Raw genomic sequence first — 24,712 nt, forward strand, 5'->3', positions numbered from 1 at the left:
AAAAAAAAGAAATAAAGAGAAAAACGACAGTGAGGGAGAAAACCTTATCCCAAAAAGCCACCACCTCACCAACAGCCGGGCTCCACCAAGCCCCAACAACGCCACAGTGAAACCCGCTGCCCGCATCCCCTCGCCAGCTCACCTTGGTGTACTTCACCTCCAGGCTCCGCAGGGGCCGCGGCATCGGCGGCGGCACTTTCCTGTCGGGCTGCCCGTTCTCCACAGAGCCATTGAGAGCGGCCATAGCCGCGCCGTCGAGCCCGCGCCGCCCTCTGCCGCTGACAGCGCGCCGGGCCGCCTTAAGAGCGGCGCGCGCCGGCCGCCGCCGCCCGCCCTCATTGGCCGCCGCCCCGCCCCGCCCCGCCTCGCGCCCCGCCCCCGCCCCGCCCCGTCGCGCGGCCGCGGCCCGCAGGTAACGGGCGGCGCTGCCCTGCCGACGCGCGGCAGCCGCCGGCCCGTCGCGGGGGCGCCAGCGGGCTGCGCCGGGCGGCTGCCCTCGGCGGCTCCCTCAGCGACACCCTCACGGCTCCTCCCGAGCTTCCTACACGATTCCCCTCAGAGCTACCCACAGGGCTTCCCACTGAGCTCTCCTCAGCGCCACTCGCAGCGACACCCTCAGCAACACCCTCATGGCTCCTCACCGAGCTCCATACACAGTTCCCCTCAGGGCCACCCACAGGGCTCCCCACTGAGCTCTCCTCAGCGACACTTGCAGTGACACCCTCAGCAACACCCTCATGGCTCCTCACCGAGCTCCATATACAGTTCCCCTCAGGGCCACCCACAGGGCTCCCCACTGGGCTCCCCTCAGTGACATCCTCAGCAACACCCTCAGGGGTCCTCATGGGGCTCCCTACACGGCTCTCCATAGGGCTCCACTCAGAGCCATCCTCAGGAGTCCTCATGGAGCGCACTGCATGGCTCCCCACCAGGCTCCCCCCAGCTCTACCCTCAGGGTCACCTTCAAGGCTCTCTGCAGGACTCCTCACACAACTTATCTCAGGGCTCCACTCAAGGCCACCCACAGGGCTCTCCATGGGCTCCACACACAGCTCTCCTCAGAGTTCAGAAGTGACTGGGTTGTGGACTCTCTCCTGGCAAAGGAGAGGGAAGGAGGGGACCTTGTAGCCATCTGGGTTTTAGGGAGCAGAGCAGCCACCCTGGCCTCTCCCAAAGGGAGAGGTGTGGGAGGATGTGCCCTCTGCTCTCTTCCACCTCTGCATTCCACCAGCACCTACCCAGAAGTCAGTCACAAGGGAGGGCTTGCAGGGGTCTCCACAGGAACACTCTCATTCTCTCTATGCATGGTCTTCAGTCAGTGGACTGTCTGGAAGGCCCTTGTCTCCCTTGTCATGTTACACCTTCTACCTCCAGCTACAATGGCATGTTTCTGCTATTCTTGATGCCCTGACTTCCTTACCCCAACCTGCTACCTCTTGTCATTCGCTCCGTGCCTCTGCAGAACCTCTCAGAGCTGTTCAGGAAGAGAGGGAAGAAGCGTTACATTCAATGTCTGCTGTGTGGCTGACTGCAGCTCCTCTTCATCTCGTGTGCATACATGAGTCTGGGACTAGTTTGACAACCTCAGTTTGTTTGTCCAAGTCAAAGGACTTTAGCCTATGGAGGCAGGACCAGCTGAAACTTTCTATAGTGATAACCAATATACTTGTGTTCACACAAAGTCAACCTCCAGCACCTTGTTCTTAGTAGCGTATTATGAGCATCGAGAAAGAGGCTGTCTTTCAAGAAGTCCTAAAGGATATGGAACATGTCTAAAGTGACAGATTTGGGCTCTGTGCCTGAACAAGTTCATTATGTATTGCTTAACTTCATGCTGAATAAAATATGTGTAAGTCTTTGCAGGCTGGGGGCCAGGACACTAAGAGCACCCTGACACCCACCCCCACACGGACGATAATACAACATATTTTTCATATAACAAATGGAAAGATGCCAGAAGTTATCTTACAAAATGTTTCACAGAATCTGTAATCCCCAGCAATAGTCAGCACTTTGCTGTTAGAAGGCTTAAAAATACTCGTCACTTCCAAAGGCAGATAGCCTGTGATATCATAGCGGCATATGAGCTAGTGCTGACTCAGAAGAGAAAGTATCATTGATGAATCAGCTCCCACTTCCTTGAAGGATGTTTTTGGAAGTCCTTTGTCCAGGTAAAAACCTGTCTGATGGTGCTTGGTTCCTGAGAGCTGTGGATAACACAAAGGAAGATTTCCCCCCCCACCTCACAACCTACAGATCTTGGCCACACAAAGCACTTAACTGATTTATATTGAATTGTCAATACTAAAGGACTCAACATACCTGGCAGTTGCAAGATGAAACATCTCTTCAGATAGGAAGGTGCTTCACTAATACATGATTTATGGCAGTATCCTTGCATGCAACGTCAGCATCAAAGAAATAAAGCAATGCATATTTAACTGTTCCGTTGGTATTTCCCACAAAAGCTACAAAAGCATCAAAGCTGTAAGAATCTCCAAACCAAATCCCAACATATTCCTAGTCTGAGTCAGACATTTCTGTCTGGTTTTTTTTGGAAGGACACGGCCACTGATCCATTTTACACCTCTAGTGATTTGCTGTTTCTGGTTTTACCAATATGTACCATTGTGGCATGCTATGGGCAGGAATTTGATGCTTTAAGTATCAGGGAGCAAGGAGGAAATAGTTACAGAGGTGACAGGGTGTTCCTAGACTTTATCCATTTCTATCTGTATTTTGCCCACAGAAACATTCAGCTGAAGTGGAAAGTGCTCTTGTAATTAGAGGACAACATATCTGGACAAGGAGAAAGATGAATAAGAAGTTCCAGAACAAGCAGCATCTAAAGAGTCATTCCAATGAGTTGTCTTGTATGGAATGACCTCGTCTCTTATCTCTCATGAGGAAGATTTCTTACAAGACATTCCTTGGAAAATTATGTTAGGCATTATTGCTTCTTTGAGTTGATGTTGGTGTGAAGCGAGATACATGTCAGGCAAAAGTTCCACGTACAGGGTTTGGGGATGTAGAAGATGGGCCGTATGAATCGAATGAATTGTGAGTCAGTGACATATGAATGAGCTGAAACAATTAACCAATATCCAAGGCTGTATGCAATGTTTCCCCATGTAACGTCACGAGAACAGTAACAAAATGTTCCACCAGAGTTTTGCAGAAACTGATCAGTCTCTTGTTGGGCAAACTCAGTCCTACCTTAAATGGGAACAACCCCATCAGCCTCAGGAGATATGTCCTCTCTCCTGGGTGCTTGTGTCAGACCCACAGAGGTGGAAACTCTCGCTCCTCCAGACTGCTGAATGATGGGCTCAGTGGGAGATGCCCTAGAAGCTACAGCAGAGCTCTGATCAGAACAAGTGAGAGAACAAGTTTCATCACACTCCCATGCTCCAGGAGGGCCACGCCTCCATGAAAAAAAAAGGGATTTACCTAAGTTTGTAACAGTTGATAAATGTGTCAGAAACAGAAGCAAGAGAAAAAGCATCTGCTAATGAGAGGTCACATTACTACTGAGTCATTCTGTTACATTCTACTGCTGCAGCAGTGTCTGCAGAGATGTCTGCAATATGTATCCTCAACCTGCTGCGCTGAGTTCCCTGTGAGTTCCCTGGTGCTGGGCTTCTCTGCAGAGCCATATCTCACAGCAAGTTGCTAGACTGGGAGTACATCAGCTCTTCCCTGCCAGCACAAAGATTGCCTTTCCTCTGTTGGGTCAGACACGTACACTCTGAAATCTGCCACCATGAATTGGACCTGGCCACACTTTTCTGTGCCAGTCTGTCTGTGCCCAGAGCAGTCACAGGATGTGTAAATGCTATGACGTAGCTGTCTCCCAATCTGCCAAGGAATTAATCTCTCTGACTTACTCATCTCATTTAATGATAATGAAAAGACTATTGCTGGTGGTAACTCCTCCTCCAAATACACTCTGCTCCTGGATACATGTTGTACATCTTGGCTCCACACTGGGAGTACAGGAGGCTGTATCCAAAGGATGAGTGAAAACATCTCCTGGTCACCTGAGAGCATGACAGCTCTGGACAACTTTGGCATCCTTCCCAAGGGATGAAGACAGATTTGCCAGTGGGGCACATGTTCACCTCCAGGACCATGGTTTGCCCAGCCAGCAGTAGCACAGCCATTGTGAGCTACTATACAAGTTGGCCAGTTGATATTTCAATAATGTTTTGCATCTAGACCTCAACCTCTGCCTTGAACCGACCAGAAGTCCCGTAGCTGCGTAGAGCAGTTAACATGGCACAAAGCCAAAGCTTATTCTGATTATTTGGCATACACCCTGAAGCACATGCAAACATAAATATGTGTGTGAAACAACATACTCTGTAAAGCTACTGGGGCTGTACACTCCAGCATTCAACAGCTCAGAATGATCAGAATTCACCCTGTTTTGTGCATCCTGATGAGCTGTAACTGAGTTATCCATTCCCTTTTCCTCCAGGCACCGCCCTCGCTCTGCACTGGCAATGGTCACTGCTCCTGAGACGGCAGCTCCCCTCGTGATTTATTCTCCTCTTGTTTAACGTGCAGTGATGGGGCTTTTTACTGCCTGTTATTCAAACTGTGCTTTGGGCACAGAATTATTCATTTCTGTGTGGTTTTTCCATGAGTGTTTCACAGGAGGCAGCTCCTTTTCCAGGAATTCTGAGAGGATGCTGACCCTGTATTATCAGTGAGGGAGGAAGGCAGGCAGCAATGAATTCAGTAAAGAGTCTTCACAATTTTGGATTCCCAATGTGAGTCACTTACAGCCTGAGGACTTTAGATGAGAGGAGTTGGGAGCTCAGCTCCCACGACCTCAGCTACAGCAGTAATTGTCCAACAGGCTGGATCTGAAGATGTCCCACCTAAACTCCCAGATAAAGCATTGCTCTCTGGGAATCTTCTTATTGTTCTGTGGGTGTCAGACTGCGAACTTACTGTTCCTGTAACTTTGTTTCCAGGGTGTAGTTTTCTATGGTTTGTGTTCAGTTCTCTAAGAAATCTTAAGAAATCCTTCATTTGATCAGTCTTGATCAATTGGCCACGATATGGGTTAGCAGAAAGATGGGTTGTTTTGAACTATGACATGATTGGCCTTTTACAGGCTCCCTAGTAGCAGCAGTGGACTGTTTAATTAACATGGGCTGGCTGTTTGAAAGCAGGGAGGTGGTGCTTTGCCTGCGGGTGTTGGTTTTGGTTTGTTTTTTCCAACTATTTTCTGGCTGAAAGATCCCAAGATCTATTCCAGATCCCAGAAACAAACGGGGTCTAGTGAGCTCCCTCAGCCTGATCCACTCATACCAGGCTGGCAGCTTTATTCCAGGCACAGAGAATACAAAGGTGGACAAACTGTCCCTTAGGTACCCATTGGAAGAAACTATTTAGTATCTAAAGAACCTATTTGGTTATTTGCATGTCTAGACAATGATGTAGCTATCTCATGGTAATTACAGCTGCTTAAAAGTTTGGCTTTTAGACAGGTTTTTGGTGAGTTCATTGAAGACAAACCTGATCAGCTACCCTACAGAACAAGAGAAATGGTGATAATCAAACTGCTGCCTTCAGCTGGAAAAGGCATTGCAAATGACACAAAGGTAATGTAAAAGTCTGCTATTTCATACCAAGACAATTTCTACTCAGTTTATCAAAGTATTCACACGTGATTTCAGAAGGATTGGGATCCAGAGAGATGCCTTTAAAAACCAAGCTTAAAGATCAGACTGTGCTAAAGGCTCTTTGGAAATCGTGGGTATTATTTAGGGCTTGTTTCAGTTAATCCAACCTTACTTGGGCTCTGCTGAACGGTATTAGTGGAGAATTGGATATATCTTGGAGTTTGAGATATACATATATATATAGAGAGAGAGGAGTTTGAAGCAGTCTCATCCCATGATCTCAGCCCTCTCCCAGTATTTGCATCACTCTTCACATGCCCTGTAGGTTAAAGCCCCACTTTGTCACACCTGGGACTGAAGAAGCGTTTCTTCTCCTGTTCCTCTCCACCTCTACAAAATCTGCCAGTAAAGGTAAAGAGAAGCAACATGAGACACTGCAAGGTGTAAGCATTTCTAATTCTAAACATGACCTCACCATGCAAACCAGGACTGTAGTGGCTCCAGACAAAGCACAGCCTTTTCATACTTTGCACTGTAATTACGTAGTGAAGCAAAATCCTCAGTCTAATTAATTTTCTCATGCTTATCACAGGTATTAGTCTGTGAATGTGCTCAAGGACTGGCCTTCCCTTTGGCTTGCAGGGCTCCAAAACTCAGTTGGAAAAGTTAATGGTGAGGAAATAACAAACAGCTGAACACTTTTGAAGCCTCCTGGATGAAAACAACTTCTGTTTCCTCTTGCCTTCACTTCTTCCCACCAGATCTAGCACTGGAAGACAGGAGAGTGGGAGCAGGAACAGAGACAAGTGCACGATAACCTGCTGAGATAGTGGCTATGCTGTGAAGAAGTTCAAGGACCTGTTTCACTCCAAACCATGCAGCGCGTCTGGCGCGGCGGAGCTGATGGGAACCCCTCCCTGCCTTGATCTGGCCAGGCAGACCTGAGGGTTATTTGCCTACAAACAGCTATTGTTTGCAGGATTGGCTAATGAAAAAAAAACCCAAACCAAATATGTTTGTTGTCTCAGCAGATCATGTTGCTTCCTACTTTCTCTTGATAAGAGGCATTTGGGGCCAGTGCCCAGGCTTTGGGAGTCCTACTCAGGAATTGAGGACCCTAAAATGTGCTTTCTTCTTCTGCTCCTTCTCTCCCTCTCTCACTCATCATCACATCTGTTCTGGGCCCAATGCCCAACAATTCTGCATTAACGCCTCAGTACACACCAGCCTGCACAGCTGAGCAGTTTGCAGTGCAAAGGGCCTGATGCTGTAACGTCTTCCCGAATCAAACCCTCACAAACAATTTCTGTTTATGGGAAGAATCGGTTGGCTTTGTAACACCACTTGTGAGCTGTGCCCAGCTGACACCAGCCACTTCAGGTCTTCCCAGAGAAATGGTTTTGCAGGGCACAGTTGTGGATCTAGAAAACATAGAACAGAGCAGGTAAACAAATATTCTTAAGGAAGATGCCTTCTTGGGCCTTAATCCTGCAAACTCACACGGGCTTAACATGAGCAGTCCCAGATGACTTCACAGAGCTCCTCACAGATGACTTCAGCACAGAGCATTTGCCAGATCAGAGCCTTTATGTCTACTTGCACAAAAAAACCCCACCCCAACAACAACAAAAAGGCAAGTCTCCCAGTTCTATCAAGGGTAAGGAACTGTTATTCACAGCACGTTTTAAAATAGCCGTGGGGCAGATCCCAGGCAGACCCAGTGGGGATAAAGTGATGTGGACTTGTTGCAACAGAACATAAATACTTTATCTTGGACAAAGCATTGTGCCAGCCATATGAAATGTGAACACTGTGGTGAGGTTGTTTTTATAGGCTTTACCTGTACAAGGTGCTTTTTCTTTGTGTGTGTTTAGTCTTTGCACAATCCCTCTCTTTTGCACCTTTTGAGTCCAATTCAGCTGTTTGAACATGGAGTTGGAAAACTGCTCTCCTAACTTTGGAGGTACTGACTTCACAAGGTTTCAACATACCTCGACCACAGCGGAACAAACCAATTCATGGCACATGTCCGCTGGGCTCTTTCACACCAGGTCAGCACCCACGACCCCGGGCTGTGGGGTCCCATCCCTGTCCCCTTAGTAAAGGAGTGAGCAGCACAATAGGTGACATTGTGTCCCTTCCGCTTCCTCTAGCAGCGAGGCAGGGGGACAGACAAATCTGGGGGCACAGAAAAAAACCCACCCAGGTTTGCAAGCATGCATGGCAGGCCCGTTAATGAAGAGCCAGCGCCGGGCCCTCATTAGGGGCCCTCGGCGTGCAACACCCCCAAGGGCCGTGCCCCGGCCGCCGCCCGCCCGCTGCCCCGCGGTACCGGCGGTTTGAGGGCAGAGCCGCGCAAGGTTCCGCGGCCTCTCTCCGGGATGGCGTTTGCACCTGGGGCTGCAGCGGTTTAATGGACTTTAACACATGCAAACAAGAGCTTTTGTTGGCGGGCACAAAGGCTGGCCCCGGCGCGGGGCTCTCCCCAACACTGCCCGCATTGTTTCCCCTCCGCTGCTTCTTGTCACCCTCCTTGTCAGAGTTTAATGAGGACAACGAGATTTCGCAGGCTCATTTCGCACTTCACCAACTTTCTAACACTTCCCTAACGAGGGAGCAGGGGCAGGAGAGAGATCGGGGGGCGCAGGGGAGGAGCCGCCCCGGCCCGGCTCCGTCCCCGCGGACAGAGACCCGCATCCCCGGGGCCGGCGCTTGGCCGCGGCGGGACGCGGGGCTGATCCCGGCCTTCCAGGGGAAGGGCCGGCTCAGCCCTTCCAGCCCAGCCCGGCACCTCGGCGCGGCTCGATTAGAAATCCCGATTCTCCTCACCGGGCTGAGGCTCGGGTGAGAGGTTGGGTGGCTGGGGAGTGTGTCCCCGGAGGTGCCCGGAGGAGCAGCGGGGCTGCGGGGACCGAGGTGGGCAGCGGCTGGGAGCGGCCCCGTGGCTGGCAGCGAGGCGCTTCCCCGGAGCAGGTAGCTTTCCCCGGGCACCGGCTCCCTGCTTTCCGAGCCGGAGATCCGCAGTTTTCTCACTTCCCCGCTGTCCTCGCTGCAGCCGAGCATCCCTCCTAAAGGACAGAAGCGGAGCGGGGATGGATGCTCGGCTTTTCTCCCTCGCCCTCGGGACGGTTTCTCCGCGACGCCGGGGACTGGGCGGCATCACTGAGCGGGACCAGCCGCGATCGTGCGCTCGGTTGACACCGCTCGGCGCGTTCCCGTGCCCCAGGGTTAAAAACCGAGGGTGCGGGACCTCGCGGGTGGGGAGATGCCGAGCTGGGGCTGGTAAAACTTCCCCAGTCCCGGATTTGCACGATTAAAAGCAAACCCGTCGCTCTCCCAAAGGGCTGTCGTCAGGCCGTGTCACCGCTGTTTTAACCGCGTTAAGTTTTCGGGGAGCGACCACTCCATCCCCCACCCACCCCCAAACGCCGACATCTCCTTCGTGCTGGTTTTATTTCTCCCTATCGAGATAGCCAACTGGCCCGGGCAGGTCGTGGCCGTGGTTTTCGGTGTTTTAGAAGGAGATTTCGGGGAGGATTTGCCTTTAGCCTTCACAAATCCCCATCTCCGACTCCTGTTCCCACGACCAAACTCTCCCCTCTGCTGTTTTTTCTTACTTCTCTCTTCTGTGCGAGGGAGAAATTTTGAAAACTCGAGAAGTCGTTTAATGCAAAGGGATTTTAAAACACGAAAGTATGCAGTGAAAGAAAAACACCCCAACCCAACCACCCCAACCACTTAATTAGATATTTACAGAAGGAGCCATTAGATCCTGCTGGGTATAACACAGCTTATAAGTTCTCTGGCCACAAAGAAATGTAGTAGTTACTTTTTTTCCCCTCCCTTACAATGGGATGGGTTAAGGATGGAGTGTGATAAACTTCACTCTGTTCCTGGGCTTTTTGCAGATTAGCCTTTGGCATTCATTGGTAAATACCAAGTGAATAAGAGACTGTGTGACCACAGTCCCTTGAATTAGGGACAAACATTTCCTCTGTGCATTTTAAATAATGCTACTGCCAAATATTTTGTTACCAGAGATCATTATCCTTTGAGTGAAAAGTCGAGGAGTAAAGGCATTGGTTTTGTCTTTGCTGGTGTGGAACAGACTATATGATCTCTAGAACAGCAAGGAGCTTTCACAAATTGCTATATGATTTCTACTGCCAGGTTCTGTGATATTGGATACGACATAAAAATAAAAAAGCCGGGCAGATAGACACAGAAACACACAGAAACCACCTGTATATTTTGTTTCAAAGGAAAAATCTCAGCTATTGTCTTACTGGCTCTGGTTCTGTTAGGCCTTGGATCTGCTTAATCTTTAAAGCTATTCAAACAAACTGAATGATAGGAGGCAGGTCTCTTATAATTAATAGGGATTCTTGAATTTTGATACAAACTTTCATGTAACTGAGAAGTTTCTCCCTTTTCCTTGCAAAGGAACTAAATAGACACTAAGTCCTTCTGTCAAGAGCGCTACCACAAACAGAGTTAAAAGGAACAAACCTGGAAATCTTCCCTTCATGAGGAAGAAAGGGAGGAATATTAGAAAGAGATGCAAACAGAAAGTCATGGGAGAGCTGGTACTGGGGTCTGGACAGAGACCAAGGCTTGAAGTGACCCGCATACTACAGACTGCCTGAACATGAACAGAGAAACGGTGATTTGTCCCAAGTAAAGCTTTTGCAGGTTGTTGTTTTTGTCAGTTTATCTGAACCTCGCAGGGGCTCAGCTCTGGCACTCACAGGTTTCGTCTGAACCTTTGGAAATGTTTGTTCTTTCACTGCTGCAGGGCAAAGAAAATGGAAATGATGCCATCCTGTGTGGAAGAACTCCTGACGTGCCTGCTGAACTGCTGCTGCAGATGATGAAGCTTCAGCTGCAGATGATGAAGCTTCAGTTGCAGATGATGAAGCTTCAGCTGTAGTCTGCCCCTTCTCACATTGTGCAATTTGCTCTCAGGATTTGGCAGAACCACTCCAGGACAAATACTTTGCAGAGCTGTGCATCCTGCAATGAGGTATTCCCGAAATCCCCCACTGTGTGACTCCCTTGTAGGAGTCAATATTTTATCTGGATTATCAGGAAAGGAAAAAATTATGTATTTTCTCCTTTTTTGTGTGTTTGATGTGGGCTGTCCAGCCTCTCACTTCAGTGGAAAGTCAACACACAGAGAAAGGCCCATAGGAATGAGCCTGCTACATAACCCACAGGTCACAGATACAATTTCCTCTGAGGCCACTGGTAAAACCCTCACAGCCCCAGCACATGATTTGGTGTCTGCAGCTCTCCAGGTTACCCCACAGCAGATCTACACTTGCCAGCCCTTGCTTTCTAGTTCCCCACCCTGCAGATTTCCCTTTCACCATGTAAAATACAGCAAAAGAATGAAAACCTTTTGGGTTTTGAAGCTGATTTGCCCAGTCGTGATGGTTTATACAGGGCAGTTCTAGCATCAGGTGCATGGAAAAGGACCCTCTGCCCTTGGGGAATTACTTGATGAGTTGGGTTTCCCCGATTTTCCAAGTAGCTGTGGGTCTTATTGCCTTTTCATGAACACAAACAGAAGTGGTACTGACTGTATAGACAGAGCAGAAAGCTGTGTCTGGGGCCAGCCTGGCACACAGGCTTGACCTGGGTCACACTAGGCAATTCCCTCTCTGGTGGGTGGATGCCCTACCTCTCATGCCAGTCAACAGTTCCACCTTGTCCTCTTTGAGCTGTAGCTTCAAACCACATGCCAGCCCTTTGCCACTCACATTACCACTTGCTCCAGCAAGGCATGGTCATGGCCAAGGCTTGTTCTCTGTTCTCTACCGAGGTGTCACCTCCTTGGGGTTGTCTAAAGACTCTTTGGAGTGAGGCTGTTCATTTTAGTTTGGGAAAAGAAAGGAAGCACAGGATGAGCTAGTTTTCTTGGTTCCCATGGAAGTTGGTGACAACCCAAAGCTGCCCATGCAATGTCCCAGGCAGGATGGGTTTTGGGTACCAGCAGCTCCCAGGTGTTGCTGCCGATGGGTCTTGTCGCAGCTGCTCAGCTGCCGGCCTGGAGAGGCCACTGCTGATAACACTCTCCAGGTGTTCAGCCCAAGAACAAAGAGCCTTTTCAGTGGCTGCTGAGAAGGAAGAAGCCTCCTTGCTGGTTGCAAAATGGCTTTCCTGGATGGCAATATTTGGTTACAGTAAGATCTGTTATTTCAGAAGAAGCAGAAGGGAGGGTAATTTGACTCAGGCATGTAAAAAAACATTGTGGGGACTCTTGTCTCTCTCCTTCTTCTCCCCAAAGTACTGAAACAACATTGAGTTGTAAAATTTCATCTGAGCAAAGTAAAACTTAAGTCTGAGACCAGAATGTGTCTCATCTTGTCATGCCCATTTACTTCAGGGTGAGCTTGCTGGTCATCCCAAAGACATGGGGCTTCCTGCAGAGCAACAGTTGCTTACCTGGCTGGTTAGCACACAAACCAGTGCCTTCTGAGCACAAAGCCCAGCTGAGAAAAGCTGTGTGCTGGCATGAGCACAGTCCAGGGGAGACTTTCCCCCGGTCTTTGGACCTGAATTCCAGTGCTTGCATTGGAACATCTTAATCAAATGGTTTCACAGCAAAAAATGCACTGTTTGCACAAGGAAAACTGAAAGCCAACTGGGGCCTGTGGATGAGGGTAAGGAGGTGGGTTTCTATGTTTCCTAATTAGGTTAATCTCGATCCATGCACTCTGCATGGTTTGACACAGTGGGGCTTCCTGGAGAGGAAGGTGCTCGTGCAGGTGGCCATCGATCGTGGCTGTCTAGGGGCAGAACGCTCTTCCTTTCCCACACTGTCAGCCACTGAGGGAAGGAGCACCCTTTCTATGAGCACTGCCATGATGTTGTCCCTAGATTTTGAAAACCTGTGGGCTTAGTACCAGCTGAAGGCTTCCTGTATTCTCCTATAGCCCTCACCATGGTAATTATCTCCATGAGATACTCCCAGCATCTTCCTTTACTGTGGCTGCTCAGTCTGCCCCTACTTTTCCCCTATATCCCAAAAGTTGTTCCTCTCCACAACAGCAGGGAGGTGGTGTCCTCTGATATGTAGAAAGTGACCTATTTACAATTAGTTTCCCCACTTCTTTTAGGTAGAAGTGAGAAATGACAATCCAAGGAAGCTTCCCACACTGAGAATCCATTTCCCATCTCTGAAACAGGGATGCTGTGTTCACCCCAAACACACAGGCTTAGTGGAACAGCAAGGACACATGATGTTTCTAATATCTGCCAGGCTCACTTTGGCAATTCACACATGTATATGTATCTGTAAAGCTGAACTTCTCATTTTGTGGAAGGAGAAGAACAGTAGCTCTGAAATTGCACTTTCCAGACAAGCAGTACTGTTTCTTATTAGAGACAAGGGTATCCCAATTCTTCACATGCACCAGCTAACATCGATACAAATCATGGGACTTGGCTGAGTACAGTTAAATATATTTGATTACTTCCCTTTTATCTAGTTCTAGGTTTACTGTACTTTTCCTTGGATGGCAAATAAGAAGCCCCTTTCTTCTAAGTGACAGCAGGGAAAAGAATCAGGTTGCTAATTTACCTGAGACCCAAGAGTGTGTAATGACAGATGTGTGCTGGAAACTACAGAGTGGGCTTTCTAATTTTGGGGGAGGAGAGAGGGAAAGCGTGAGATTCATTAATCTTTCAAATGGATTGTGCTTTTGCTGATGAACTTTCATGGCCATAATCACATCCACAGCAGGAAACAAACACAATGAGGAGAAGATCAACTGGCAGGAAGCTGAGACCTAACGAAATGCGGCACAGTGGAAGCAATTCAAATGGAAAATCACTCTTTGCTAGATAAACAAGGACACAACATGCTTAGGGATACTGACAGTACCTCTCAGAGTGAAGGTGATGGTAGCAGTAAGCACACACATGGTCCAAGGCACGTTGGGTTAGATAAGCAGAAATCCTTGTGTGGATGTTCAGTGTTGGTCATCACATTGCTTTCTTCAATGACCATCACCTGGGGTTCAGAAGTCAGAACCCACAGCCCACAATGTTGTTCTGTGCTGCTCCTTTGTCATCACATCTGCATGTCACCAGTGCTTCCAAGGGCATATACCACTTGGTGCTTTGCACATTAGTTACTGGCGCCTCTCCATCAAAGTCTTCTTGGAGATATGTGAAGGAAAAAAGCAGGTGGGGAGGGATGTGGGAGGATGGATTGCAGACAGGCACTGAAAGGTCATGCCTGTGCTCCAGGTTTGTTTCAAAATGGATGTGTTGTCTGATGAAGCAAAAGCCCAGCACATGTCCACATTTCCATGATGACCCACGAACAGGGGCTTAAAGCACGAGCAGCTTTGGGAGAAGAGTCATTCTCTAGATAGGAAAAGGACGCAGCAGACGTGAATCTGAGCCCAAGTTAAGTTTGCAGTGTGGATGTGCTCTTGGTCTGATTTAGGAAGTGCTTATCTACTTCTTTCCTTTGCCCTCTTCTGGGATCATTTGTGGGCAGGCTACATCCAAGCCAGCCTTTCACCTGGAGAGGTGCATCCACACCAGCCAAGAGAGCAGAAGTGCTAGAGGCTGAGTACCAGGGGCAGTTTGGGTGACATGATGCAAAATGATCTATTTAAAAACCCATACTAATAACATTGCCTAGTACCTTCTTTTTGTTCCTTTGAAGATTCATCATCCTAGCTCTTCCCCTGCCTCTTTATTTAGCTGGTTCAAACCCACCCTCAGCTAGACAGACATGCAGAAAGATGCCACCATTTCCCACAGCCACGTTTGTGTGTATTCTTACACTTCCAGCAGACGCTGTTTCCCTCAGACCTCCACAGGATCCTTGAAGTGGACCTGCAGCTTTTTTGTCTGTCTTTGTTGTTTTGCAGAAAGAAATCCTTCCCTGACTTTAAAGTAGAAAAAAGAAAGAAAATAGAGAAACAACAACATGACCCAACTGCAAAACTATTCTTTGTCATGAACTATACCAATGAATTGGAAATGCAAGTAGTAAAATGAATTGCCAAAAGTATCAAATATATGTGTTTCCAATAACCTTTTTTTTCCCCCCTCCTTTTTACCTAGTAAAATATTTTCCTGGAGAAGGGTTGTTAAACCCCTCTGTGCAATATAAAGGTGCAGTGATGTATTGTCTCAGAAGTGGTTTTAATGGAGTTTTGGGGTCCTGGCTTTTTTTTTTCTGTACATATTTTCAGCACAGGCAGTGCACAATCAATTTGGATTTATAAAATGCTTTATATTTCTTTCTAAGCAACCATCTGAACTTTTAAAGAATGTTGCTTGCTTAGGAGTGCATGTGGGTGTTTGCATTTTGGCAAGGCAGCGAATCACATACAATATTTATGTCACTTGAGAAAAGTATGCTGTGCATTTGCCAAAAGCCAGTCCTCTTTAAGAACCTGAAGGTATTTGATCTGCTTGAAAACATAGTCCTGGGAGGAGGGTTAGGTGTGCAGGAGCAGTGGGCAGAGGGAAGGTTTGGCCAGTCTCTGTGGTGTGAAAGGGCAGGACTTCAAACAAACAAGTCAGATCTCATTTCAGCTCAACCCATTTGACTCTGTTTCAGCAGAAACCTGTTTCAGACTTACCTTGTGGCTTTACTGCCAGAGTCCTGGGTATTTGCAATGAGATTATTGCTCCAGGTTGGGCTGCACTGGGAAAAAGTTTGACCTCATGTCTTCTGCCATAGGCACTGCAAACAACACGGGGAGCTTGAGAGCCCTGTTAAATGTACAGAACAAAGATGGCAAAAGGGTGGTATCTTGTGTACAGGAGCATTTCATAGAATCATAGAATGGTGGGGGTTGGAAGGGACCTTTAGAGATCATCCAGTCCATCCCCCCTGCAGAAGCAGGGTCACCTGCTTTCCCCCTCGGTAGCAGACTCACTTCACCCTTCTTACTGGGTAAAACCAGCCAATAGCTGAGAGTAAAAAGGTGGGGAAGATGGGGGGTTGTACCATCATGATTTAGCTGTATCCTGGTCTCTGTTTCTCCTGCTTCCTTTATCCATTGGTTTGGTGATCAGGATCAGTCCATGGCTACCTGGTATCATCTGCTGCTGCATTGTTTCCCAGGGTGCAAGCAGTGCCTTGCTCCCACCCCTGCCAGCCAGATAGACCTGCTGCACTGAAATCTTTGTGCCAAATCCAGTGATATAACGTTTCATTCAGAGAAATTCTCCATTTTACCCCTCCCCCTTCTCTTTTGCTTTATCTCTTCCTTCCATCTTCAGCCTGTCAGGACTTTCACATACCTGCAGCCGACAGCTAAGGGATCAGGAACTTTGATGTTGTAAGGGATATTTTATCTCAGGTAATTCTCACCAATTCCTACCTTATTGTGTAGGATATCCAAAGACTCAGAGAGTGAGCAACGCCTTTGTCTAGTAAGATCAGAGCAATTTGCAAACTTTTCTGGGAACAAGGTCCAATAAAGGGACTTTAGAGATATAATCTGTCAACCCCATTGAGCAGCGCTGGGACAGCAGCCTTATGATTATTGACAGTTTAAGCGTCGCCCAGGACAGAACAAGGCTGGGGGTATGCAGTTATTTGTAGTGAGATGTTTGCTGAGGAAGCAAAGGAACCCCTTTATACCCTAATTCATCAAGTTTTTACTGAGTTTCTGTCTCACACAAACAACTGCCCCTGCTGGGAGCTGCTGCTTTTCACCAGGAATTGGGGGGAAAAACTTACCCTTGGAGGTGCAACCTCTGCTTCACAAAGGTGACTTGATTTTGTGGCCCCAGCTTTGAAGGATTGACCCAGTACAGCCAGTTCTGTGCCTGCAGGCAGAGAGTAGGCTGCCATCCCCATGTCCCAGACTCTGGGGAGTTTGTTACCTGCGTTGTGTGGCTTTGGCATCACGAGCAGATGCAGCAGTGAGGACACACCAAGCCTTTTCTGTTGCCAGTCCTCTGGTAAGCACTGTGTGGGGCAGCAGTAATGAGGGCTGCAATGCCCTGAGCCCTGTGTTTGAAATCCTCTTCTTCACTGTGTACCTTTACATCTTCTCCTTCCTGGGAAGTCACATGGAGGTGTCAGAGGTTTTACCTGGGATCAGTGACCCATCAAGCAGACGTGGTGTGGAGCTCCCCAGAAAATGACTCACAGGAGAAGCTCAGTGGGTCTCTCCTCTATTGTCCTCAGTGCCCATCATCTGGCTCACCTCACTGGGGTTTCACTGTCTTCACCATGTTTGATTCTTGAGGAGTTTCCCCATTGTTCAATGTATTTCTGAATTAACTCTTCTCTCTCACTAGACAAGTATTTTCTTCTCTTATTTGCAAAGACACGAGTATCTTCTTTTTCAGTAAACACTCAGTGCTCACATCTTTATAAACACATTAACAAAGACCTCAGCTCACCCTCTGTGGTGACAACTGAGTCTCTCATAGTAGTTATTTTGGGATAACACCTTTCTGCAAAGGCAAGTGATGGGCCTGTATCCATGCACCCTGGTCTGTATCTGTGCCCTTGTTTTCTCAGTCATCATGCTGTTGTTCATACACACTCCTGGTAGGTGTTTAAGCTTCCTGAATAACTGATCTCTGCTTACTGATGATCAGATAAGTGTGTCGGTATTAGCCTTCATGCCAATGTATAATCAAGCCTTGGGTTGTTCCCTAAGCTCCTTAGGGAGCTGCTCTTGTTGCTCTCTCAAACCTCTGTACCACAATCTCTGCCCTCATCAAGGATGTTGCTGTCCTCACCCAGCATTTTGAAGCCAATGCTCTGTGGCTTTGGGGTAAAAATTCTCCTGTGTCTCAGCAGTGGCTTCACAGAAGGACTCGTAGCCCAGATGCCGATGACACCAGCCCTGTGGCCTTGTTGGGATTCCAAAGAGAAATGCTGAACCTGCTGCAAAAGTGCTGTCATTTTGTGGGTAGCCTCTTCCCAGCCCCTGAACAACCCCAGGTCTCATTCCTTCCTTTCAAATCTCATTCCTTCTCTCCTTTTCCCATGTCTCTGCCTGCCTTTGGTTTTGTTTAGTCTTGGGGGAAGCAGATGACAGGAGGCAGGCAGAAAGCAGCTGTGGGTGGTATAAGAGGAGAATCCTGACAGTTTACGCTGGGCATGGATCTTGGGCTCCTGGCACTGAGGGAGGCCCAGGAGTGAGGTGCTCATGCTGTGCCTCTGAGCACCCACCCCACAGGAGGCCCTGGCAACAGCTCCAACGTTTCCTCAGTCATGAATTTTGACTCATTTTCCCAAATCACCTCATAATGACTCAGTTTGAATCTAATGATGCAATCCTGTAGAGAGTCATTAGCTGCTCCCTAGGTAGGAGAGTGGGCTCCTCTCCAGCTCCAGCCCCTGTGGTTGCTGATTGCGGTGTTGTTTCACATGGTTCTGTACCCTAACTGAGAGCTGCCAGCTCTGGGGTGTGCATTCTTCCCAGGGACACCATCCCATTGCAGCTCGTGCCAGCACTTCCCTGCTAGTCCTCGGGTGCAGGACGTAAAAGGTCAACCTGTTCTTGAGTAGGTGAGAGCAAACATGGTGGTGGTACCATGCTGCTGAGCTGATGGGTGGTTGCAGTTCAGTTCCTCCTATCAACCCCTGATACGGTCCCTTCCTTGCTGCAGCTTGAGGACCGGATGGAGAAGGGACTAGGGGAGAGTTCTGCAGAGCAAACACCTCTTCAGCTGCCTACTGCTTGTGCAGATAGAAAATCTGACCAAATGCACATAAGAAACAAGGAGAGACTTTTCAAGCCATAGCTGGCATCATGTGTATGTTGGCAGACATACAAGAGGATCATTGCCACACAAGATCCATCCCCAAACTAAAACACCTCACCCAGCAACAGCCTTTCCCACAACAATCTGAAGCAAATCGTGCAAGGGCTGCTGAAATGACACTGATTTGCACCTTCCAATTCACTATGTGCTCCAGACTTCATGATCCTGTTGAGCTAGAAGCCTGGCAGTGATCACTTTACTGAGAGTCACACACTGATGTCATCTTTGTTCACTGGAGTTTGATTTTCCAGCTTGTGCTGCAACTTCAGCACAGGGTGTTAAATAATTTACTGCAGAGAGACCATGGCAAGGCCAAGAATAAACCCCAGGTATTGTTAGTCCCAAGATAACTATGACAACCAACTGGTGTTAGAAAACACTCCCTGCCACAGCCTCACACTTCTATTTATCAACAAAACCAGATTGATGGTGTTTTATTCTTAGCAAGACACTGTTTCGCTGGAGACCACTTAAAATGAGATTTATCTCCCTTGGAATAACTACAGACTCTTGCATTTGTAATCCATTCCCCTCCCATTTCTAATCTCATTTCTGTTGAATGCATTGTTTTTCTTTCCTTTGTTTGTAAAATGAGATCATTAAAATGAATATTGGGACTTGACAGGTGTGGAGCAGGAAGAAACTTCACAACAGATGCATCCCAAATATAATACCTTGGGCTGCTGCAGAGCCCTCCTCAGCTACATGGCAGAGCAGAGCTATTCCTTATGTTGTTTATCCACATTTCTGTTTTGATGTTTTGGGGACAAGAGGAAAAAGGGAGTTTCGACTCCTGGAGCCTCTGGCATTTCTGTGAACAGAGGGGTGGTTGTCTGTGTGAGTGCTCCAGGGGCTGTGGCTGCAGGGCTGGGCTCTGCTTACACGGAGGCAAGTAAGAAGGAACCTCCTGGGTGACGAGTCTGACCTGTGATGAGTCCCACCTCGAGTGCAGAACCTCCACTTCTCCAAGGGATGCAAGGCTGGGATCTGTATCTCCACTGACTCAGCTAAATCCATTTTGCCTAAAAATAAACACAGTCACTCCCTCTCACACCTCAGCTGTTATTTCAGTGTTTTTCTTTTCTTTCTCTATAGGCTCAAACGTTTTCCACCCCAATAAATTCCCACAGAGCATGAGGTGGGGTTTGAGACAGATTTATGGGTGTGATCCCCCAGTTTGCTCAGTGCTGCTGTGAGCTGGGGGGGTCCCTGCTCTGCTCCCAACCCAAGCAGTGCCAAACCCCTTTCCAATCCTTAAAGAGCAGCCATTTTTCACCCTGAGTGGGCTGGGTGTCAGGGATGCAGGACGTGAGTCGTGATGGAAAGAATCCAGGGGTCCTCGAGGATGCTCAATTAACGTGGGTTATTATCTGACCCTTGGTAATACAGCAATAGGTTCCAGATGCAAAAGAATTGGGGAGAAGGGTTTGGGGAACCTCTTTTCCTCATTAAACCTGTATTTGGGGGGAAAAAAGGGAAAAACAAAGAAGAAAATCAGACGAAATTCTGATCTAACAAAGCTTAAATCTGGAGCAAATCCATCACAAACTACAGCTTTACTCTGGATTAATAATGGTGTAAATTAGACTAAGGCTTGGCTGCAAATCCCAACTCTCTCCTCATTCCACAAAGATACAAACATTAAGGTCTAATCTACAGTTATGTATCGTGTAAAACATTTCCTGGCTTGGAAAATCTCGTGGGACAACGATCAGGAATGAGATGGTGCAAATAATTAGTTTAATTGAAAGTAAAGGCACACTACTAAAAATAAAGAGATGAAAGCAGCTTTTCCTTTGCCAGTTTTAATACGAGCAATATTAGTAGCAGCTGCATTTCAACCCGTTTTGCAGATAACGGTGAGAGGGGCACTCTGAAACCTAAACAGTTTAATTGCATAGGCTACCCTTTAATTTAGGGTGGTGAGAATGATATGAGGGACTCATTAAATTGGGGCATTAACCATGGCAGAGAAGAAAGTAGTTTCTTTGTTGCAGAAGATCTCCCTACCCTACAATCAGTACAGTGAATTGTTCATGGGAACGGCGGCAGGGTAGGATGGGTAGATAGAGACATGTTGAGATAGAGGGGAGCAAATGAAAAATAATTGGTACAGTGCTCTGCAGATTGTATGTCACTGCAGACAGTTATTTAATAACTCTCCAATTATTGCTGCCAGCTGGGGCATATTAAGACACTGTGAGAAGTCAGGCCAAAATCCCCAGGGCATGGCGGCTGCCCCGGCCCCGCGCTTCCTCCCCGGGGCCGTGCAGGGGACACGTCGGGCAGCCTGGGAGGGAGGGAGGGAGGGAGGAAGGGCTCTGCTCTTCCCAAGGATCATGGTGCTTCCTTCACCCTTCCTGTCCATGGCTTAAAATATGAGGTGGCATAAAGCCATTTTGAGTCCTCCTTCCCTTGGGACACCGGGTGACTCTCGGCAAGCCTTTCCTTCGGTGTAGTTGTAACGACGTGTGATGTGATGGGCAGTTCCTTCAGCTCCAGCGTTGGTTTGAGGACATGGCATCTCCCCATGGCTGCCCCAGGAGAGCAGGGGAGATGTCAGGGAGCTGACTCAGCTCTCACAGCTCTGGTCTTACAGAGTTTTCATGAGGTGTGTCCAGGGTGGCTGGGAGATTGGAGCTCTCGAAACCATCTCCCTTGGCTTCTCCCCTCAGCAGTTGACTTGGTGCTTTGAATATTTTGCTTTCTTGGATTACACTGTCCCCTCCTCGTTCCTGCTGCAAGCAGCTCCATGTCACTCAATTCACCAGTTTATTGTGGGATACAGAGCCTGGGAGTCTGAGCACAAATCACATGCAACCAGCACACTGGAGTCCATGGCTGGTGGCCCATGGCTGCTAACACCAGAGTGGACTAAGAGAAAAGGCTAGGGGCACCTGAATCTCAGAGCAAGACTCCACTGGTCACTGTTGCATGTTGAAGCAGCTGGAGGGACACCAGCACACCTGAGCCTCACATCCCACAGGGCTGTCATTTAAGCTCTGGAGACCAGAGTCCTGCGATTCCGCCACCTTCCCATCTCTTTAAGCACAGCTTCAAATCCAACAGCCACCACCATCTCTCTCAGAACGGCAGAAGAAAGCTTGACATCATGAACTTCAAGGGCTCAAAATCTCCCCTGTACACTGATAGCCCAAAAACATATCACCTGAGATCTGCTGCTGCTGGGTGTCACCAACACCACAGCTCGTGCCAGGCAGGAAGCACCGTCCTGATGGGGATGTTTGGGCCAGTCCATGCTGGAAGCAACTGCTCCCCGGGTTTGTGGATCCCAGTCCCAAATTGGGTGTGAAGATGGAGTAACCTTGCCCTTACTCCCTGAGAAAACAAAGCCTTTTTAACAGCTCCTTCCCCAAGCTCAGGATTGGGTCCATAAAACAAAAAGCCATGCTTCGATACCAAATGAGAAACATTACTCACAGGCTGTAATTCCTTTCTGCAAATACCAGAGGAGAATATTTCATTTGGCAAACAATTGAGCCTTACAGTTTAGAGCTCTTAATGTGATTAGGGACAGGTTCTGCAACACATTTGTAACTCCAGGTGATTTTGCTATATCTTTTTGGCCCATGACCAGACATAAAAATGCCCTTTTGCTAGATTTGGATCCAACTAAAATTGAGGAGAATCAGATGTCGGTGAGTCCTTTCCAGTTTGATCTTTACCCAGGGGTATCACAACGTGCTTCAGCTCAGAGCTGTGCTGAGCAGCTTTGCAATCTTGGGCTCTTTTTTGCATTAAGCACACATCTCCTCTGATGGGGGGTAATTCTTCTGCAGCACATACTGTGTAAATGAGCACACGCCACCCCTCCGAGTTACTGTGATGGACTCACGGGGTTGGAGAGAGCACGTGTGCTTCCACAGGCTCTATGGACACCTCTTCGCTTCCTTCTAATGTTCCTAATTTGCTTCAGAAAATGCCAGTCTTGATCAAAAGGAGCAGAGACCAGCTGCTTCCTCCACTTAGAAGAGCCCAGCATTGGATCCCAAAAGCCAAAGCTGCAGAGTCTTGCAGGATCTGAGCCCTTCTGGGAAATGCTCTGGTCTCACTCTGTCCCTGCCAGTCTTCCTGCCTTGGCTACCAAAGCTAGGGCTGCAAACAAAGAATTGAGAGCAAAATCTACAGAGGGAGGAGGTGGAAGGATGGCACCACAGAGAAAAGCTGAATTGTTCTGTACATGAAGCTGAGAAACAAAACCAAGCTGGACCTTTCAAGAAGAAAGTCCCTGGGTTGTTGTTTGTGAGGACTCACACGCTGGCTTCACCAGCACCAGCGGGCAGGCTCTCCACTGCCTTCCCCACGCCTTGCTGGCTGTAAGTAACATCCATTGCTCAACCAGAAACTGGATCAAGCCCTCAGCCTCCAGCAGCATTGCAGTCAGGTGATACTGGATCAAGCCTTCAGCCTCCAGCAGCATTGCAGTCAGGTGATACTGGGTTAAATTTATGGTGAGATATAAAGCAGTGAATTAAAGACAATCAAGGGGGAAAAGAAAGAAAACTTGTGTTCTAACAGATGTATCACTTTCTAAGAGGAGGAAAATGGAACTAAGCACAAACCCACATCGTTTCACCAAGCAGGTAGGTCAAAGAAGAGTCAGCAATGGGAAAACCAGACCAGGGCTGTGCACATTAAAGCCCTGCTTCTACTCAATGGCCATCACAGCCAAGACACAAGGCAAAGGAATATGTTTGAAGTGTTTTACGATGTCGTTGATCTTTCTGACCCCGACAGCTCTGCTTTAGTGGCACTTTAGTGGTTTGGGACACCTGGGGTGGCAGTGGCAGCCTGGATACCTGATAACCCAGGGCTCTTCACCTCCCTCAGGAACAGGCAGAAGAAGGTCTAATGGCATGAATTCAGAGTCAGTAGCGTTCAAGTCAGAGAGGAGACATCTGGTTTTGAAGGAGGGTGGCCAATCGCTGGAACACACCAGAAGGAATGTGGCAGATGCCTCATCCCTCACTGCCTTCAAAGCAAGGAGCGAATTTCTCTTCTGGAACAATGTATCCAGCGTAGCTACAGGTTACCAAAGCCAGCGGGGGAAGTGGCTTGGTCGGCTCTTCTGAACCTGCGGGGCAAACGGCAGAAAGCTGTGTGTGTCCAGTTTGTGCTGTGGGGGTGCTGGAAGCTGTAAAGTTTCACCGAACAGGTCACATATGTGAGCAATGACACACACATGTGTGGACGCTCGTGCAAATCAGAGCAGGGAGGGTTGCAGAAAGCCTGGCACTGGCAGCAGGCAGAGAGCAGCCCAGTAGCCCTTCAGTAAAGAACCCAAATGTGCAGGGGTGCAGCTGGGTGCTGTGGCTGTGGGCACTGGGAGCCCAAGGGCCGGGCTGCAGCCCCCAGCGGCACCATCCCACAGCCCCACTGGGTGCTGCCTCGTCCAGCTGAACCAGCGATGTGCCTCCCCTTCGTGGCACAGGGCTGGAGTTCTGCTCATTTAGGGCTCATCTCACCCTGGCTCAGATGGGTAATGGACCCTTCAGCAGAGCTGCTGCTCCACGAGACTTTATGGATCAGCAAACCACAGCTACGGTCACCACGATGACGACAACGAGCAGTGGCTGTGAGGCTCTCAGCCCATGATCCTTACTCCTGCCACCCTCCTCCTGACAGTACCTAGACCTCTCCAGACATGCAATAAGCTGAAAACCCATTTGTTTTTTGTCTGCAGGATTACCTTTCAGCTGGATCTGAATGTTCACAACACGGCCTGCCACCTGGGCACCGGGAACTCTCAGGTGCAGAGAGGTTTCTAGCACACATGCACAGGATCAGCTTCAGATAAACTGCTGGGTTTTATTCCCTATCCCTCTCCTTTGTAAAAAACAAAACACCAAGCATTTGTGTTAGCCCCCTGTTTCATACAGAGGTATCAAGGCACTCACCTGAGATGCAAGAGATGCAGGTCCAATTCCTGCCTCCACCTCTGGGGGTTTCCTTCAGCTTCTGTAGCAACTCTGAGTGCAAAAGGCACAAAGGGAAATACAAAAGAGTTAAAACATTCAAAAATCATGATTCAGTAGGTCAGAAAGCAACACACAAAGAAGCCAGATTCTGTCACCTTAAGGTCATTCCCAGGAAGCAATAACTGGAAAAAGCTTGAAGCAGCTGCAGTGGTCGAGTTCCCTCCCATCACTGGGCTTGAATTCCCTCAGATCCCTTCAATTCGCTTGGGGAACCTTCCAGATCCTCTCTGCAGGGCCTGACTTCAGCTGCCCATGCCCTGGGGAGACTGGTTAAAGTCTCATGGTTCAAAAAAACAATGGAGTGAATCC

General features: G+C 48.4%; 1 protein-coding gene and 1 long non-coding RNA gene across 2 annotated transcripts in view; one reads left to right on the forward strand and one right to left on the reverse strand.

Annotated features, from left to right (window-relative positions):
- ALDH1A3 (aldehyde dehydrogenase 1 family member A3) overlaps nucleotides 1-244 on the reverse strand; it is a 36,357-nt gene extending 36,113 nt beyond the window's left edge. Inside the window, exon 1 of the mRNA XM_061999298.1 lies at nucleotides 143-244. Coding sequence (XP_061855282.1) covers nucleotides 143-244 — 102 coding nt within the window. The remainder of the gene's footprint in view (nucleotides 1-142) is intronic.
- The window catches only part of LOC133625716 (uncharacterized), a 42,097-nt gene extending 35,694 nt beyond the window's left edge, over nucleotides 1-6,403 (forward strand). Inside the window, exons 2-3 of the long non-coding RNA XR_009819030.1 lie at nucleotides 5,498-5,615; nucleotides 6,229-6,403. This is a non-coding gene — a long non-coding RNA (uncharacterized LOC133625716). The remainder of the gene's footprint in view (nucleotides 1-5,497; nucleotides 5,616-6,228) is intronic.
- The last annotated feature ends 18,309 nt before the right edge of the window (nucleotides 6,404-24,712 follow it).

This window comes from Colius striatus, chromosome 7 (assembly GCF_028858725.1).
Source record: "Colius striatus isolate bColStr4 chromosome 7, bColStr4.1.hap1, whole genome shotgun sequence".
Lineage (NCBI taxonomy): Eukaryota > Metazoa > Chordata > Aves > Coliiformes > Coliidae > Colius > Colius striatus.